The sequence below is a fragment of the Centruroides sculpturatus genome, unplaced genomic scaffold (genome assembly GCF_000671375.1).
Source record: "Centruroides sculpturatus isolate CEXI.00-Female unplaced genomic scaffold, Cexi_2.0 scaffold555, whole genome shotgun sequence".
Taxonomy (NCBI): Eukaryota; Metazoa; Arthropoda; class Arachnida; order Scorpiones; family Buthidae; genus Centruroides; species Centruroides sculpturatus.
This window is the reverse complement of record NW_019384779.1, coordinates 205911-222403: the sequence shown is the minus strand read 5'-3', so window position 1 is coordinate 222403 and position 16493 is coordinate 205911. Positions and strand designations below refer to the sequence as shown.

The 16493-nt window shown below is 29.3% G+C and overlaps 3 protein-coding genes and 2 long non-coding RNA genes across 5 annotated transcripts; 2 read left to right on the top strand and 3 right to left on the bottom strand.

Annotated features, from left to right (window-relative positions):
- The first annotated feature begins 845 nt into the window (after positions 1-845).
- Positions 846-1311, top strand: LOC111629145. Its single transcript, XR_002757284.1, has 3 exons — positions 846-934; positions 1007-1090; positions 1200-1311. It is a non-coding gene; the product is annotated as an uncharacterized LOC111629145 (long non-coding RNA).
- A 2631-nt stretch (positions 1312-3942) lies between these two features.
- Positions 3943-4408, bottom strand: LOC111629136. Its single transcript, XR_002757283.1, has 3 exons — positions 4320-4408; positions 4164-4247; positions 3943-4054 (listed from the first exon to the last, which is right to left on the bottom strand). It is a non-coding gene; the product is annotated as an uncharacterized LOC111629136 (long non-coding RNA).
- Positions 4409-7610: 3202 nt separating this feature from the next.
- LOC111629134 lies at positions 7611-9215 on the top strand. The gene is made up of 5 exons (XM_023373005.1): positions 7611-7961; positions 8075-8130; positions 8213-8308; positions 8382-8465; positions 8611-9215. The coding sequence occupies exons 1-5, from the start codon at positions 7856-7858 to the stop codon at positions 8638-8640; spliced, it is 372 nt and encodes a 123-aa protein (XP_023228773.1). The 5' UTR covers positions 7611-7855; the 3' UTR covers positions 8641-9215.
- Positions 9216-9639: 424 nt separating this feature from the next.
- LOC111629154 lies at positions 9640-10912 on the bottom strand. The gene is made up of 5 exons (XM_023373023.1): positions 10746-10912; positions 10624-10679; positions 10448-10543; positions 10292-10375; positions 9640-9989 (listed from the first exon to the last, which is right to left on the bottom strand). The coding sequence occupies exons 1-5, from the start codon at positions 10843-10845 to the stop codon at positions 9957-9959; spliced, it is 369 nt and encodes a 122-aa protein (XP_023228791.1). The 5' UTR covers positions 10846-10912; the 3' UTR covers positions 9640-9956.
- Positions 10913-14782: 3870 nt separating this feature from the next.
- On the bottom strand, positions 14783-16235 carry LOC111629142. The gene is made up of 5 exons (XM_023373010.1): positions 15501-16235; positions 15371-15426; positions 15199-15294; positions 15044-15127; positions 14783-14815 (listed from the first exon to the last, which is right to left on the bottom strand). The coding sequence occupies exons 1-5, from the start codon at positions 15616-15618 to the stop codon at positions 14783-14785; spliced, it is 387 nt and encodes a 128-aa protein (XP_023228778.1). The 5' UTR covers positions 15619-16235.
- Positions 16236-16493: the final 258 nt, after the last annotated feature.

Below are 16493 nucleotides of genomic sequence, written 5' to 3'. Positions count from 1 at the left end.
ATTATATTTAATACTGTAATACAGCAATAGAATTCATAAAATCCACAAAAAGCTTTAAATTATCAATAAAATATTTCATTTCTAAAAGCTTTATTCTATTTTTCAATTTTGTCTAAACACATTCAATTTCTACATAATAAATTGCTCATTTAGTCACTCGTTAGCACGTGGCATATCGATACTCAAAAGTTTCAATTGATTAATTCGTTTCGTAATTATAGCTCGAGAAATTTAATAAAGTCACTTTATATACTTCATTTATCAATTGTTACAAAGTAATTTGTTGCTTGGATACGGTTCTGTCGAGAGTTGTTACGTTTTTCAAAAGGTATCACGAAAATTCCCATTGGTTTTCTATATTCGTGCGAAGAATTGCGCAAAATTAAATGCGGGTCAAACAAATCATAAATCTCTCGCGTCAAATTATTCCGAATATTCGACTGTGAATAATTACTCGGCCAAAGTGAATATAAATACAAAATGAATTTCGTTTGATTGCAATACAGCGCACTTCTAGCAGTTACCATGAAGACCGCACTCGCTGTAGTTATTGTTTTCCTTGTTATATCTTGCATCGAATCGTGGACTCCGGCAGAAATAGCCGAATTAACTAGACAATATTGCGGTAAGCGTTTTATTTAAAGATATATTCGTATTTAATCATTTATACAATTTCGATATAAATTCTACATAATTACAGGGATAAATGACCGTCGAGAAGTCAATTATTGCGTAAGAGAAAATGGAATAGAAATCGTAAGATCGTCTTTATTGCTTTCAAATTTCAATTTAAGTATAAAAGTAACGCATTTGAGTAAATATTTAAACGATTATTCAGATCGTCGATTTACATCGTAACTGCGTGAGACAAGTGAGGTATTACGACACACTGGACGAATTAAAGAAGTTCATTTGTAACACCAGAACCGAAAAGGTATTGTGTGTTTGATATTATAAAGACGGATATTAATCGATTTGCGATGTTTAATGTTTATATTACGTACAGGATTACGCAGAATATCTGAGATGCATAACCCCCGCATTGCTGGCAGAAAACAAAGCCAATCCAAATTTACTGGGAATATATCAGGTATACTTAACGTTTCGTTTAATTCTTTTAAGTTTAATTATTCTGATAAGATTATAATTTTGCTTACGAATTTGTTGTTACTAATACAATTTTGTCTCGTATCTTACAGAAATGCTTAAATCAAGTGGAAAGAAGTGAACATACTTATTACTGAACACTCTGATAACTAATAATGTGTTAATTCTTTCTGTATCAAAGTGTCAAATAAAATATATGCATGCAATTCTTGAATATCGTGTAGCTATTATTTTATAATTACTTTTCAAACATCTACTTATTGGGCTACAATTTAAAAAAATTGTAGACCTATAAATTTCCACAGTCGTCTATATGTCTGGCTATCTGTTCTTCCTTAATCTCGAGAACTGTAACAACTATTAACCGATTAATAGCATTAACTGTGCCCGATGCAAACCGAAGTCACGTTATTATAATTGAAAAATTTTTCACCGAAAGGAGTTAGCCAGATAATCGCTAGCAATAGAGTAGTCGGTACGATTCTATTATAGGAAAAGTATGATCTACAGGGGTAAGACTCTAATCCGAAGTGNCGACCGGCACGACTCTATTTCTAGTAGAAAAGTATGATGTACGGGAGCAAGACGTTAAAAATTCCAGGTGGAAAGCATATATTTTAAATTAAATAAATTCAAAATATAATTAAAAATTGCAGCCAGGCATTGCGATGATGTCACAATAAAATAGTTGCTCGTTATTCGTATATTTTGGGTTTTTCTGTTTGTTTATAGATAAAATACGTATCAATACATACATTTTCTTAACCATTTTCTCTATTATCTTCATTCACGAACCTTCAAAATTCAGGTTTGCTGACATCGTATCATTTACATCATATTATAAGCAAGTTTATAACAATTTAATTTTTCTCGGAAAAGATTAAACATCAAGCTGCAATTTTCAATCTTAACTCGCGTATTGCTTAGTAAAATGAAAATAGACGATAAAAAATCTTAATCGGTAGTATTTGGCAACTCTCCGTGCTTACTTAATTGCAAGGCGATGTCATTGTATCGACATACGAAGCATTGTATGTATTTATAAATGTTATGAGAAACAAAACTAATTGTTAAGGACGATGCAATAACAAGTGAGCTACTATATTCTTTCAATAGATAAATATAGTTCTTGTAATTCTTGCAGCATTCCGTTTTCTATCTCCTTCTCTAATACTTGCCACCTGCCTTCAATTTCTTGAAATTTGTCGTTTAATTTTGCAATTTTCGCGGAACTTAATAACTATATTGTCTGCTATTTTCTACTACTATTTTCTTTCATCCGTTAATTGGTGTTACCATCCGAGAAGTGCAAAATATTTCTTTTTAATTTAAAACCATTATAATTTAAAATAAAAAACGCATATTTTAATATAAATTCTCAGTAAACAAATACCGTACTTCCCGTAAATTAAGAAGCCACACTGGTTATTATAATGTCTTTAATGTCTTTATATTATAATAAATACTTTACATTATAATAAATACTTAATTTATTATAATGTCTTTATTTAAACTTTCAAGAAATTTTTGTACTCCTGTAGTCACTGTTAAATATCATTTCAGTTTTATGAAATTGTACAATAAGGACTGAAGAAAGGCAAGTAATCCCAAATGCATTTCCGTTGTACAAAATAAATGTTATATTATTCATGGCAATGTGTTTTTGTCTTATAAGTTCTACATAGCAGTTTTGTTCTTCTTCGAAAGAACAAAAGAAACGAGCAATTATTTATTGTGACATCGTCACTATCCGGGCTGCAATTTTTAATCATATTGTTAATTTATTTAATTTAAAATATACGCTTTCCTCCTCAAATTAGTAGTGGCTTCCCCTGTACATCATAGTTTTCCTGATGGCAACGAAATCGTGCCGGTCATCTAACCGCTTTTGGGGAAAAATTTCGAATTATCTGACTCATTTATTAAAATAATTTCCATTTATAATGGTAAATTACGGATTGAAAGATGTGGGTAAATTACACATTACATACCATAATAATTATTATGTAAAATTAATGTTCTATCGATGGATTAAACAAGCTTGTTCAAGACAAACTTGTTAATAATGTGCAAGTATATATGATGTAGTTAATATTCGAGACTATATATTATAATTATTATCAATCAATCAATCAATCGTTTATTCGCTTTGACTTCCGCCTTTATAAAGGGGATGAGGAAGTACAAACAACATCGTTAAAATACAAACATTATTGTATTATTTAATTACAATTATATATAACTTAAATTAGTAGGACTACGTTACCATATTTAGTGAATAACAAAAAAATTTATAAATTTTATACAACGTTACATAACTTAAATCATCATCGTTTAGACGAGTCATTTTAAAGTCAATTGTCGAAAAAGTATCCTTTAAGTGTTCAGTGTATTCACAAGATACAAACAAATGATTCTTAACATTTTTAAAATTTTATTCATTTGTCGATGTCAATTAAATTATTTCGATCAAAGTCTATTTATTTTATTTAAAATATGTGCTTTCCACTTTAAATTAGTGGTGTTTTCCCCTGTACATCATACTTTTCCTGTTAGAAGGATGTAACTTCAACTTATTCAAGCGATTATCTGGCTAACTCCTTTCGGTGAAAAATTTTTCAATTATAATAACGTGACTTCGGTTTGCATCGGGCACAGTTAATGCTATTAATCGGTTAATAGTTGTTACAGTTCTCGAGATTAAGGAAGAACAGATAGCCAGACATATAGACGACTGTGGAAATTTATAGGTCTACAATTTTTTTAAATTGTAGCCCAATAAGTAGATGTTTGAAAAGTAATTATAAAATAATAGCTACACGATATTCAAGAATTGCATGCATATATTTTATTTGACACTTTGATACAGAAAGAATTAACACATTATTAGTTATCAGAGTGTTCAGTAATAAGTATGTTCACTTCTTTCCACTTGATTTAAGCATTTCTGTAAGATACGAGACAAAATTGTATTAGTAACAACAAATTCGTAAGCAAAATTATAATCTTATCAGAATAATTAAACTTAAAAGAATTAAACGAAACGTTAAGTATACCTGATATATTCCCAGTAAATTTGGATTGGCTTTGTTTTCTGCCAGCAATGCGGGGGTTATGCATCTCAGATATTCTGCGTAATCCTGTACGTAATATAAACATTAAACATCGCAAATCGATTAATATCCGTCTTTATAATATCAAACACACAATACCTTTTCGGTTCTGGTGTTACAAATGAACTTCTTTAATTCGTCCAGTGTGTCGTAATACCTCACTTGTCTCACGCAGTTACGATGTAAATCGACGATCTGAATAATCGTTTAAATATTTACTCAAATGCGTTACTTTTATACTTAAATTGAAATTTGAAAGCAATAAAGACGATCTTACGATTTCTATTCCATTTTCTCTTACGCAATAATTGACTTCTCGACGGTCATTTATCCCTGTAATTATGTAGAATTTATATCGAAATTGTATAAATGATTAAATACGAATATATCTTTAAATAAAACGCTTACCGCAATATTGTCTAGTTAATTCGGCTATTTCTGCCGGAGTCCACGATTCGATGCAAGATATAACAAGGAAAACAATAACTACAGCGAGTGCGGTCTTCATGGTAACTGCTAGAAGTGCGCTGTATTGCAATCAAACGAAATTCATTTTGTATTTATATTCACTTTGGCCGAGTAATTATTCACAGTCGAATATTCGGAATAATTTGACGCGAGAGATTTATGATTTGTTTGACCCGCATTTAATTTTGCGCAATTCTTCGCACGAATATAGAAAACCAATGGGAATTTTCGTGATACCTTTTGAAAAACGTAACAACTCTCGACAGAACCGTATCCAAGCAACAAATTACTTTGTAACAATTGATAAATGAAGTATATAAAGTGACTTTATTAAATTTCTCGAGCTGTAATTACGAAACGAATTAATCAATTGAAACTTTTGAGTATCGATATGCCACGTGCTAACGAGTGACTAAATGAGCAATTTATTATGTAGAAATTGAATGTGTTTAGACAAAATTGAAAAATAGAATAAAGCTTTTAGAAATGAAATATTTTATTGATAATTTAAAGCTTTTTGTGGATTTTATGAATTCTATTGCTGTATTACAGTATTAAATATAATATTTAATAAAATTCTGTAAAATGTAAACATTTAAAGTAATTTCAATACTCCATATATACTTTTACATTATTAATAACTTTATCTTAAACAATGTGATTATTATTGACAAGCGTGTTTAATTATCATCGATAGGATATTAATTTTACGTAATAATTATTATGGCATGTAATGCATCCACATCTTTCGATCCGGAATTTACGATTATAAATGTAAAGTATTTCAACAAATAAGTCAGTTTCTATGCACATAAATTAGTTTTTAATTCGTTTCAACTAATTCATATATTCTTTTTTCAATTTATATTCAAATATTCTTTTTATCAAAGGAATTCATTCTGAAGCGAGCAATTATTTTCTTGTGGCTCACAAATCTGGGCTGCAATTCTTAATTATAATTTTAAATTATTCTATTTAAACTATAAGCTCTCCACCTCAAATTAGTAACGGCTTGCCCCTGTACATCATACTTTTCCTGTTAGGAATAAAGTCGTTCCAGTCATCTATCTAACTCCTTTCTGGAGACAAATTTCAAATTCAAATAGTGTGAGTTCCGGTTTGATCGAAGGTTAGTATATGGTTGATCGGGGCTTCCTGACCTTAAGTTTTCCGTATCTGCTGTCGTCCTTCGTCAATATCACTCCGTTCTGGAGATTAAAAGAGGACAGTCAGCCGAACAGAATACAGTGGGAATTTATAGATCTACAATTTTTTCAAATTACAGTCCAATTAAGATTTACATTTGATATTGATCAATAATGGAAGAAGAAATCAAAGTATGCCTATTTATTATATATAAAACTGAATAAAAAATCTAATATCTATAATAACAAAAGTAAGACAAACAATATGTTGATTTAAATCTTGGTTGCTTTTTGTTCTCTATTATATGTACAGTACTTTCTTAGCACAATGTTGCAATTGAGAACATATCGCGCAGGAACACTTCCAGAGGAAAAAGGTTGTTCTGTTGGTATGAACGGATATGCATTTCGGGCTTAACTCCCCTCTTCAGTCCTGAGATAGTGACAGTTAAACCAACATAACTCGTAAGAAGATATACGCGTAGTTGAAAAAGTCAAAAGGAGCCAAAAGAACTTTTGGCTCCACACATATACACGTTAGGATATTATAACATGTGCTGTAGGGTACATGATGAGATGCACAGAGGACATAGACAAGATGGACATATCCGTTCACATCAATAAAACAACCTTTTTCCTCTGAAAGTGTTCCTGTGTGATATGTTCTCAACGGCAACATTGTGCTAAGAAAATAAATAAATTTCGAGAATAATTCAATGAATTGTGTTATGTTATCTCCAAAACTATTGAGTAACAAATAGAGAACAAATAAAATAACACTCATAACAGTGTAAAGCAGTAAATAGTATGTGCATAAGTCGGCATGTTTGAAGAGTGCTAAAAAGTAATACTATTTAATCATTAACTACCAATTTCATATAAAAATACTGTCTTTTATAGATAGATGAAAGCCGAGACCAGATATAGAAAGAAGTTAGATGACCAGTACTATTCTATTTCTATCAGGAAAACTATGATGATGAGGGGCAAGCCACTACTAATTTGAGGAAGAAAGCGTATATTTTAAATTAATAAATTAACAATATGATTAAAAATTGCAGCCCGGACGGTGACTATGTCACAATAAATAATTGCTCGTTTCTTCGTTGTTTGGGAATAAGCATAAAACTGCTATGTAAAACTTATGACACACGAACACATTGCGATGAATAATATAACATTTATTTTGTACAACGGAAATGCATTTGGGGTTATTTGACTCTCTTCATTGCTTATTGTACAATTTCATAAAACAAATGATATTTAACAGTGACTACAGGAGTACAAAAATTTCTTGAANTTGAATTAATACGAGATTTAGCTTTATTATGTAGCTAGAAAAGACAATAAATACAGTTTATAGCGTAAGTAGGATACCTTCTGAAAAATTGTTTTAGTTTCGAAACGAGAGAAAATTAATATTAAAAAATGTACGATTTCTAAGTCCTGTAATAATTTTTACTTAAATTGTGTATAAATATTTTCGAGGAAACGTTTAAATATATTCATTATGTATAATTACATATAATTTGACTGGAAATAACATTTACACGTTTCTCAGAAATCAGGGTCATATAATAAATACGATATGACCCTGACCAGAATATTGATAGACGGTAACCTAATTAATGTCTAATGATTACTAAATAGCATCTATATAATAAAAAATTAATTATTGATATAATAGAAACTAAATTTATAAATCAGAATTTTATAATATTCAAATTTTTGGTAAAAGCTACTAATACTAACGGAAAAGTATGATTTACAGGGGTAAGACACTACTAATTTGAAGTGGAGAGCATTGTGACCACGTCACAAGATATATTTGCTCATTTATGGTTTACTCTTTTGTCAATTATATACTTTTACGGTTGAATGTATCTTAAAATTCTTCGAAGTAAATTATACAATTATTATTAAACGCACGCCTTTCGCAATGTAAACTGTATAACTATAAATATACAGAAAATTCGAATAAAAATATACTCGAATCGAGTTGAAGAAACAATCAACGACACAATGAAGATCGCATTAGCTATAGTTGCTTTTGGCATTGCCACTTCTTTCTCCGAGTGCCGTTCCACTTATCCTGTTACTGTAGAAGATTTGGATAGACAATATTGTGGTAAGTACCGTATTTATTGTCTATAAAATATAAAATATCGATAAAATTGTTATATCAAACAGGCTTTTACCGATAGACAATAAAATAAGCATATTTTTTTTTTTGTTGGTTAGAACTACATCATCCCGAACGTTTTAGATACTGCATGTTGGAAAATGATGCCGAAATAGTAATATTATTTATTTATTATTATTTTAAACTAATATTAAATTTTTTATAAATTTGTGTTTTATTCTAAATTAATTAAATAGTCTGTAAAATTGCATCGTAACTGCGCCTTACAAGTGAAATATTATCAAACTTTGGGAGAAATAGCTAATTTTATTTGCAAAACAAGAACTGACGAGGTATTATTATTTAATATTTAAATTACTTTATTCCTTTCTAACTAATCTAATTTAAAATTATGCTATTTTGAAGGAATATGCAAAATATTTAAGATGCTTCGTTCCAGCTTTGGAAGTAGAATTTCATGCTAATCTAAAATTCATTGATATTGTTCAGGTAGGAAAGAATTCTTAGAAGTGTTAACGAAAATATAAATAAGGATGAATTTATTTATATTAAAATTAAACAATTTTTATTAATTTTTTATTAATTAACATTTATAGAAAGGAATATAAACAAATATTTTAAAAATATTTTCCAGAAATGCTTGAAGAGTGCTGCAAGCGAATAAACAGCGATGTGTTTAATACATCAAGCAATTTTTTAAGATAATAAGAAATATGTTTATGTTAAGACATTGTTTCAATAAAGTTTATTAATAATAATTCAAAATGTGTCATTGAAATTTGAAATCAAGCAATATTGCCTCATTGAATTCGAGCAATCGACCGTATCAATCAGTATACTAAATTATATAATAATATCCTTTAAAACTGTGAAAAGAAACGAGAAATTTTCTGACATTTCAAATATTTAAATTTATTATTTTTATTAAATGTGTTTAAAATGACAGAAAAGTAGTCGACGTGTTTTAGACTCAAAAGAAATGATAAATTCTATGTAACGACGACTGCGGCGTGTTTTTCTGGGAACAACAGATTTAAAATAGCGTTAATTAAACAGATTTATTTCTGTTGTCCTTCCACACTGAATAATTAATAGGAAAAAGTGGGAAGATTAATATTCCTAGTTTTAGGAAATCTCGAGGAATTTGTCTTAATACAAACATTAAATCAATATAAAAAGAGATATTCTTTAGTGTTGGGTTGATAAAAGAAGACAAAGCAACATTTGGACGATCTGTCCCGAGGGTCTTCCTCCCCCTTCTCATAGAAAATTCCGAGGGAATTTTCTATGAGAAATTGACCCGTATTTAGATGTCAGACATGTGAAGAAAACCCGAAAAACTGCAGAATCAAAGAAAACAAATTGTAAATGCCAATAAGTCCAGTAAAATAGTCGTTAAGTCCGACCCTTGTAGAGATACATACGACCCTTTTATCCCCTCACTCTCAACCTTTAGACACCAAAATTTAATAGCAATGATTCCCCTAATAAAAAAATCCGCCTGAAAAACTTCAGAAAATTTCGACATAAAGCACAGGAGCTATTAAGCTTCAAACGGGGTGAACAAAAATCGTGCCTCACACACACACACACTAAAATTCATACATACAGGAAAAACCTCCGAATTTTTTTAAATTTCTCGACGTTTCAAGGTGTTTTGAATCCAAGAATGTAAAAATCTTGGAGGGTCTTTTTGATCGATCGCCATACTTTCCTCCTGTTATATATTGTTATACATAACAGTCGTAAAGACAATTTAATCAGTTCTGCGCAATTTTAAGCTTGAAAAAGTTTTAGTGAAGATTATTTATTATATAAAAATGGATCTTAAATGTAACGACATTTGACGCAATTAAATTTATTAATTAAATATATTAATTCTTTATCATCAACCCAAACGATAAATACAAAAATTGACAGTTAAAAATCTTTATTTAAATTTTAATCGGTTATTCCAAATTATTCGAAAGTTGTAGGTCTTTAATAGTATTTTGAAACCTCCTTTAAGCATTTCTGAAAAGAAAAAATTGAATTATAAATAAATATATTAATTAAAGTATGTTTAAATAAACTTAACGATTAAAAGTAATTATAATTATTATTAATGCCTAAGTGGATTAATATTCAGATAGATGGTCGGATGACCAAGGCGATTTTTGGGAATGATGTCCTCCTTACTCACTTCTAGCCCACCCCATTGTGGGCCTGGCCAACCCACGGGCACGATTTTAAAGAGGCCCTCTTGGTGCTCACAGAGCGGAAGAGGGCCTCAGATATTTAAATTAAATTGAATAACTTATGAAATGTGTCCATACCCGATTGATATCTAGAAGATTAGGATTAGCTATGTTTTCCACATAGATTGCTGGATAGAAGCAATGAAAATATTTTGTAAGTTCCTGTAAGACAATAATAAAACAATGAATAAATGTTAGAATATTAATTCTTTTGTTAATTAGTGAATGAATTACCTCTTCTGTACTACCATTGCAAATAAAATTTTTTAATTCATCCATAGTTTTATAATACTTGACTTGCATGATACAATTGCGATGCAAATCGTTAATCTATTCAATTATTTAATGGTTAAAATAAATGATAGAATATCAAATATTCAATTAAAATGATAAAATGGTAAAACTCTTACAATATTCACGTTGTTTTCTCTCAAACAATAATTGAATGCTTGACGATTACGAATATCTATAAAATTTGTGTTTAAATTTAATAATAATAGATTTAAAATTAATGTCGTTAAAAATTACTTACTGCAGAATTGTTTAAATAAATTATTAGCATCGATATTGTTGCACGAATGGATGGAAGCCACGGCAAAGAACACTATGACCAAAGCTAGAAGTGTCTTCATTGTTTCCAATACAGCAATTCTTATCTATTAAATAGAAATCTACCAGTATTTATACCCAGTTCCAATAATTATTTATGGCACATTCGAAATGATTTATGTAAACGAAATTCATTTATAAACTCCTTCAACCGAGTCTAACAAAATATTTACTTCTAATATCACATTTTAATTAAATACAAACATCAGGTTAAACTCTACATTTATAAGCGTTACAGCTAAGAAACAAATTGCTTAGACAAGACGAAGTGCTAAAAATACATTTATACTTAATATATATTAACAATTCTGCTGTTAAATTGAAAAATAATTAAAATGAATAATTTTAGATTAGTGCTCTTAAACGCACATTCGATTCATTGTAAATTATGGAAAAATTGCTAACTAAACATATATGTGTATTTTCCGGATGAAGTTTTATGTAAATCACAACGACATCACTGTTATTTAACCGATAATGTAATCACGGATGCAGTCATGGCATTTATTTTCAATTGTCTGTAATCTTTCATTTTGGTTATATTAATATTTCAGTCCACCTTCAAATTTTATATTTTTACTATTATAAAATGGGAAAAAGCTTAATTTTCAGGGTAGGAATGAGTATTATAAAAAATTGTAAAGATTTAATAACGAGTTAAATCGTCATTAAATCCGACCCTATTGAAGATTCACACGACTTCCATTATCTCCCCACTCCCTCGACTTTTAATCATCAAAATTTAAAAGTATCGATCCCCTTAATACACAGATCACCTTGCAAAATTTCAGAAATTTTCGACGAAAAGCACGGGAGTTATTAAGCTTCAAAAAGGTGAACAAAATCGTGTCCCCCCCACACACTCCCATACATACGGAAAAAACACCCGAATCTTTTTCATATTTCGACGTATTTATAGCAAATTTATTTAAAATTTTTCCTATTATATTGTAAGATAAATACAAAACATAGTTAATATTCATGAATAAATAAATAGACAACTAGAATTATGACGAAGATTAGTCTTTAATTGTAAGTTTTCCGGTTGAACAGAACATGTATTAATTAAAGTAGTATGCATATTAGTAAAATAGCATATAAAGGAGATATTTTTTAAAATAAAATAATTATACGAGCAGANCTTATAACTTTGTTTGTATATAAATAAATATTTATTGAATTATTTATTTATTTAATAAATATTATATAAGATCTTGTAATTAAGTTAGCATAATTTTCTCTAATCTGTAGAACTCGCCGCTATCTTAAAGCTAAAACACACGACAGGCCTTTACCCTCCACCTGTTAATGATCATATAAGAATATGAGGCTCTAAGCTAGAGACTCATAAGATGCGGCTTGTGTAAATAAACATCAAAGCAAAAAATTAAATCTCAAGTAAGCTTTATTTTACTGCAATAAGGTTAAACAATAAAAACAACTGTTGAAGAATTTCTCGTAACCTTTAATATTATTGAAGATTCTACAATCATTTAATGATGTCTTCTGACGCTCTTCATACAGTCCTGGAAAATATAATTTTAAAACAAGTTTAATATTTATAAACTAAATTTTATAGTCTACAACGAGCAATTATTTTATTGCGACATGTTATAATGCCGGGCTGCAATTTTTAATCATATTTTTTAAATTTATTTAATTCAAAATATATGCTCTCCACCTCAAATTAGTACTGTCTTGCTCCCGTACATCATACTTTTCTACTAGAAATAGAGTCGTGCCGGTCGTCAATCTAACTCTTTTCGGAGGAAAATTTTTTAAATTAAATTGACTTTAGATGCAAACCGGAAGTTGCGATATAGTTAATCTGCGCCTCCTGCTCATAGTCTTTCCATATCTGCTCTCGATATTTATCTATCTAACTCCCTTCTCGAGATTAAGGAAGAACAGACAGTCGGACGAACGACAGTGGGAATTTATGGGTCTACAATTTTTTTCAAATTTCAGCCCAATTATTAACTCATATTTTTCTTTTCGTTATCGTAATTCATCAATAAGAAACGAAAAAATCTAACATATTATTAAACTACTTATTTGTTGATTTTATAAGTGAGTACTGAGGCAATAAAAGATCCTATCTTTCAGTACTCTTTTCACAACTTTGATGGATGAATAAGGCATATTTTATGCACCGAATATTTTCTGTACGTGCTTTATTGCTGATAAAGCAAACCAGTCTTCTTGGTTACTAGAAACAATGCTATCTTGTTATTTAAGTTTTAAAACTGATTTCAATTATTTATATAGTCATAAAATGAAGCATTATCATTGTCACGCAGATTCTAGAGAGAATAAATGTGTCACATAAATTATATATGCGGTAGTTTAGATGCGTAGTAACGAATACGTTAAGGGGCTGTCCGTAAATGACGTCCACACCGGAAGGGAGGAGAGAGAAGGATTGAAATCCGTTTATTTCATTAAATTTTATACAGTTTATGCATTTATTATATTTATTTCAAATTTCTTGTATCTTTTGTGTCTACTTATGGTATCTATAATTTGTGAATGATAAAAGTTTTAAGGAGGATCGAGTTTTGTTGGTCGTCCGAAAAGGGAAGGGGGTTGGACATAGGAGAGAGGTGATGTAAAATACGTAATTTATAAGCCGTAAGCTCGAATTCTCAAATCTTACCATTACGATTTAAGAAACTTCCTGGTTGCACGACTTAGGAAACACGATAACGTTTTCGTTGCTCATTAAATTTTTACTTTTCCGGTTGTTATATATAATAGAGGAAAAGTACGGTGATCGATCAAAAAATGACTCCCAAGATTTTTTAGATTTTTGAACTCGGGAAACCTTGAGACGTCGAGAAATGCAAAACATATTCGGAGGTAATTTCTGTATGTATGGATGTTAGTATCTGTGGGGAGCACGATTTTGTTCACCTTCTTTCAAGCTTAATAACTCTTGTGTTTTTGTCGAAAATTTCTGAAATTTTGCAGGGAGGTTTGTTTATTAGGAGATCCATGCTATTAAATTTTGATGATTAAAAGTGGAGGGTGGGGAGATAAAGAGGATCGTGTCATATCTCGAGTAGGTTCGGAATTAATGACGATTTTACTCGTTATTAACATTTACAATATTTAATATAACAATCCCTATCCTCAAAATTAAGTATTCTGCCATTTTATAATAATTAAAAATATAAAAATTTTTTGATAAAATATGATAACGGATTGCGCCACTAAAATTTTAAATGTTGCCGGAAAATTTGGACAACTTGTTGCCGGTTTATTTTCTATAGAATATTATAAAAGTGCTTGATGATGGTAAAATTCGTAAGATTTATGAATTATTTTAAATGCTTTTCATGAGAGTCTCTCATAAATAAAGTCTGGCAAAGTCCAGCGAATGGAAAAAAATGACTCGAGATATTTCTTTAGTTGATAAAGAATGAATTATGAGAAGAATTTATTCATTCTTAACCAAATTCTTCTCTTACTTCATTCCTTATGATTTTTTGAATTATGTCAGTGTCGTTCCTTGTAAAAAATTTTCCCCTGAAAGGCGTTAAATAGATAACAGGCACGACTCAATTGCTCTAATGCTAACAGGAAAAGTATGATGTACAGGGGCAAGACACTACTAATTTGAGGTGGAGAGCATATATTTTAAATTTAGATAAATTTAAAAAATGGTCTGAATATTATACTTGAACTTTTTAAATGTATTTTTACGAACAAATATAGGGCCAAGTCCCACATCATTTGGCCTTCATCATTGTGAGCCTAACAGAAATCACGATGGGTAATGATTAAATTGGCCTTCTTACAGAGTAAAAAGAGTAAGAAATGAGAGAAAATATTAAACATTTAAAAAAAATTAACAAAATATTGAAATAGTTAGGATTCAAATAGTTTATTTTAATAGTTTAACATACATTTCGAGTTAATAGTTAACATAATTAATTTAAAAGAAAATTATATAAATATTTATTCGTGTCCCGTAACTTCGTCTATGCATTTCTGAAATTATAAAAATATATTTTATTTAATAAAATTTAAATTTTTATACGTGTGTTAATTGAAGGGTCAAAAGTCAAAAGGATGAAAACTTAAGTAATGGTCGTAAAACGATGCATAAACTAATCCTAAAGATCTGGAAAAGTGCCTATGGGTCAATAAGTGAATATTACTTATACCCTTTTGACTTTCAACTCTTCAAGTATTTAACTAGAACTCAAAGTTGAATACCTGAGTGATTTCCATGAGATTTGGATTAACTTTGCTTTCTGCATTCGCTGCGGAGGCAAAGCATTGTAAATACTTTGCATATTCCTGTATATAAACAAAAATAATTATTAATAATCCAAACTAATTAATATCCATTCCTGTAATAAATAAATTACCGCATCGGTTCTTGTGTTGCAAATGAATTTCTTTATTTCATCCAAAGTTTCGTAATATTTTACTTGTCTGACACAATTACTGTAAAAATCGACAATCTAAGAAAGTATATAAATATAACAAGATTAATTACAATTATTATTTTTAATTTAGAAAGAAGAAAATACATCTTACAATTTCAACTCCATTCTCTCTCAAGCAATAGTTGAATGCTTGGCGATTTTTTATTCCTTTAATATTAAAAATAAATTAATATTTCAGTATATATATGCTTATAATTACCCAAAGTTTATATTATACTTACCACAATATTGTCCAGTTAAATCATCAACGGTTATTTGACGTTTTTTGTTGTAACTATCGTATCCAGAGACGGAAGAGAGAGCGACAGAGAGGAGAACTAATGCAAGAATTGTTTTCATTGTTTGTTGGCAGTTTGATACTACTTACCTCAGCAGGAATAACGTGGCATTTTTATAGCCAGTTTCGAACAATTTACGGAATTATCTTAAATTTAGATATAAATCTTTGTTTTAAATGACATTATCCTCTATTTTCCTCGAAATAATTTTATACATACTTCACACTTTACAGATAAGGCGAAGTATTTTTATATTATCATAATTAGGACTACGAAATCTCTACTATAAACGTTTTAGGTGATAAATTGCTTTGTCGTAATAAGTAATTGAAGTCTGTATAATAACTCGTATCAACGTTTAAATTGTTATCAGTTTTAATAGTCTGCTAAATATCAAATTAACGAGTTGATTGCTACATTAATTATTATAGTAATGCGGTACACGTTTAATGAACAACGTCCTGACAAGCGTTGATTATTGATGGAAATTAAATTGTTTATCTAATAAATTTCTAATAATAGAGATGGTTATTAAATACAAAAAAACACAACTTATTTAAAGTATTTCGTACATTGTTTATATCTTTAAACACTACTGAGATTATATTGCGTCCTATTGTCTTAGACCTTATAAATTTCTAGTCATAATTAACAGAGGTGATGGGTCTTCTTTGAATTAATACGAGATTTAGCTTTATTATGTAGCTAGAAAAGACAATAAATACAGTTTATAGCGTAAGTAGGATACCTTCTGAAAAATTGTTTTAGTTTCGAAACGAGAGAAAATTAATATTAAAAAATGTACGATTTCTAAGTCCTGTAATAATTTTTACTTAAATTGTGTATAAATATTTTCGAGGAAACGTTTAAATATATTCATTATGTATAATTACATATAATTTGACTGGAAATAACATTTACACGTTTCTCAGAAAT

What these genes read in the sequence shown, in the direction of transcription:
- LOC111629142 (XM_023373010.1), bottom strand. Translation starts at nt 15,618, where the DNA reads ATGAAAACAATTCTTGCATTAGTTCTCCTCTCTGTCGCTCTCTCTTCC. An exon ending in GAGAGAATGGAGTTGAAATT is followed by an intron (nt 15,295 to 15,370) that starts GTAAGATGTATT and finishes ATACTTTCTTAG; the next exon opens with ATTGTCGATTTTTACAGTAA. An exon ending in GCAACACAAGAACCGATGCG is followed by an intron (nt 15,128 to 15,198) that starts GTAATTTATTTA and finishes GTTTATATACAG; the next exon opens with GAATATGCAAAGTATTTACA.
- LOC111629134 (XM_023373005.1), top strand. Translation starts at nt 7,856, where the DNA reads ATGAAGATCGCATTAGCTATAGTTGCTTTTGGCATTGCCACTTCTTTC. An exon ending in TGGAAAATGATGCCGAAATA is followed by an intron (nt 8,131 to 8,212) that starts GTAATATTATTT and finishes TTAATTAAATAG; the next exon opens with TCTGTAAAATTGCATCGTAA. An exon ending in AATTCATTGATATTGTTCAG is followed by an intron (nt 8,466 to 8,610) that starts GTAGGAAAGAAT and finishes AATATTTTCCAG; the next exon opens with AAATGCTTGAAGAGTGCTGC.
- LOC111629154 (XM_023373023.1), bottom strand. Translation starts at nt 10,845, where the DNA reads ATGAAGACACTTCTAGCTTTGGTCATAGTGTTCTTTGCCGTGGCTTCC. An exon ending in TTTATTTAAACAATTCTGCA is followed by an intron (nt 10,680 to 10,745) that starts GTAAGTAATTTT and finishes CAAATTTTATAG; the next exon opens with ATATTCGTAATCGTCAAGCA. An exon ending in ATCTTCTAGATATCAATCGG is followed by an intron (nt 9,990 to 10,291) that starts GTATGGACACAT and finishes TTTTCTTTTCAG; the next exon opens with AAATGCTTAAAGGAGGTTTC.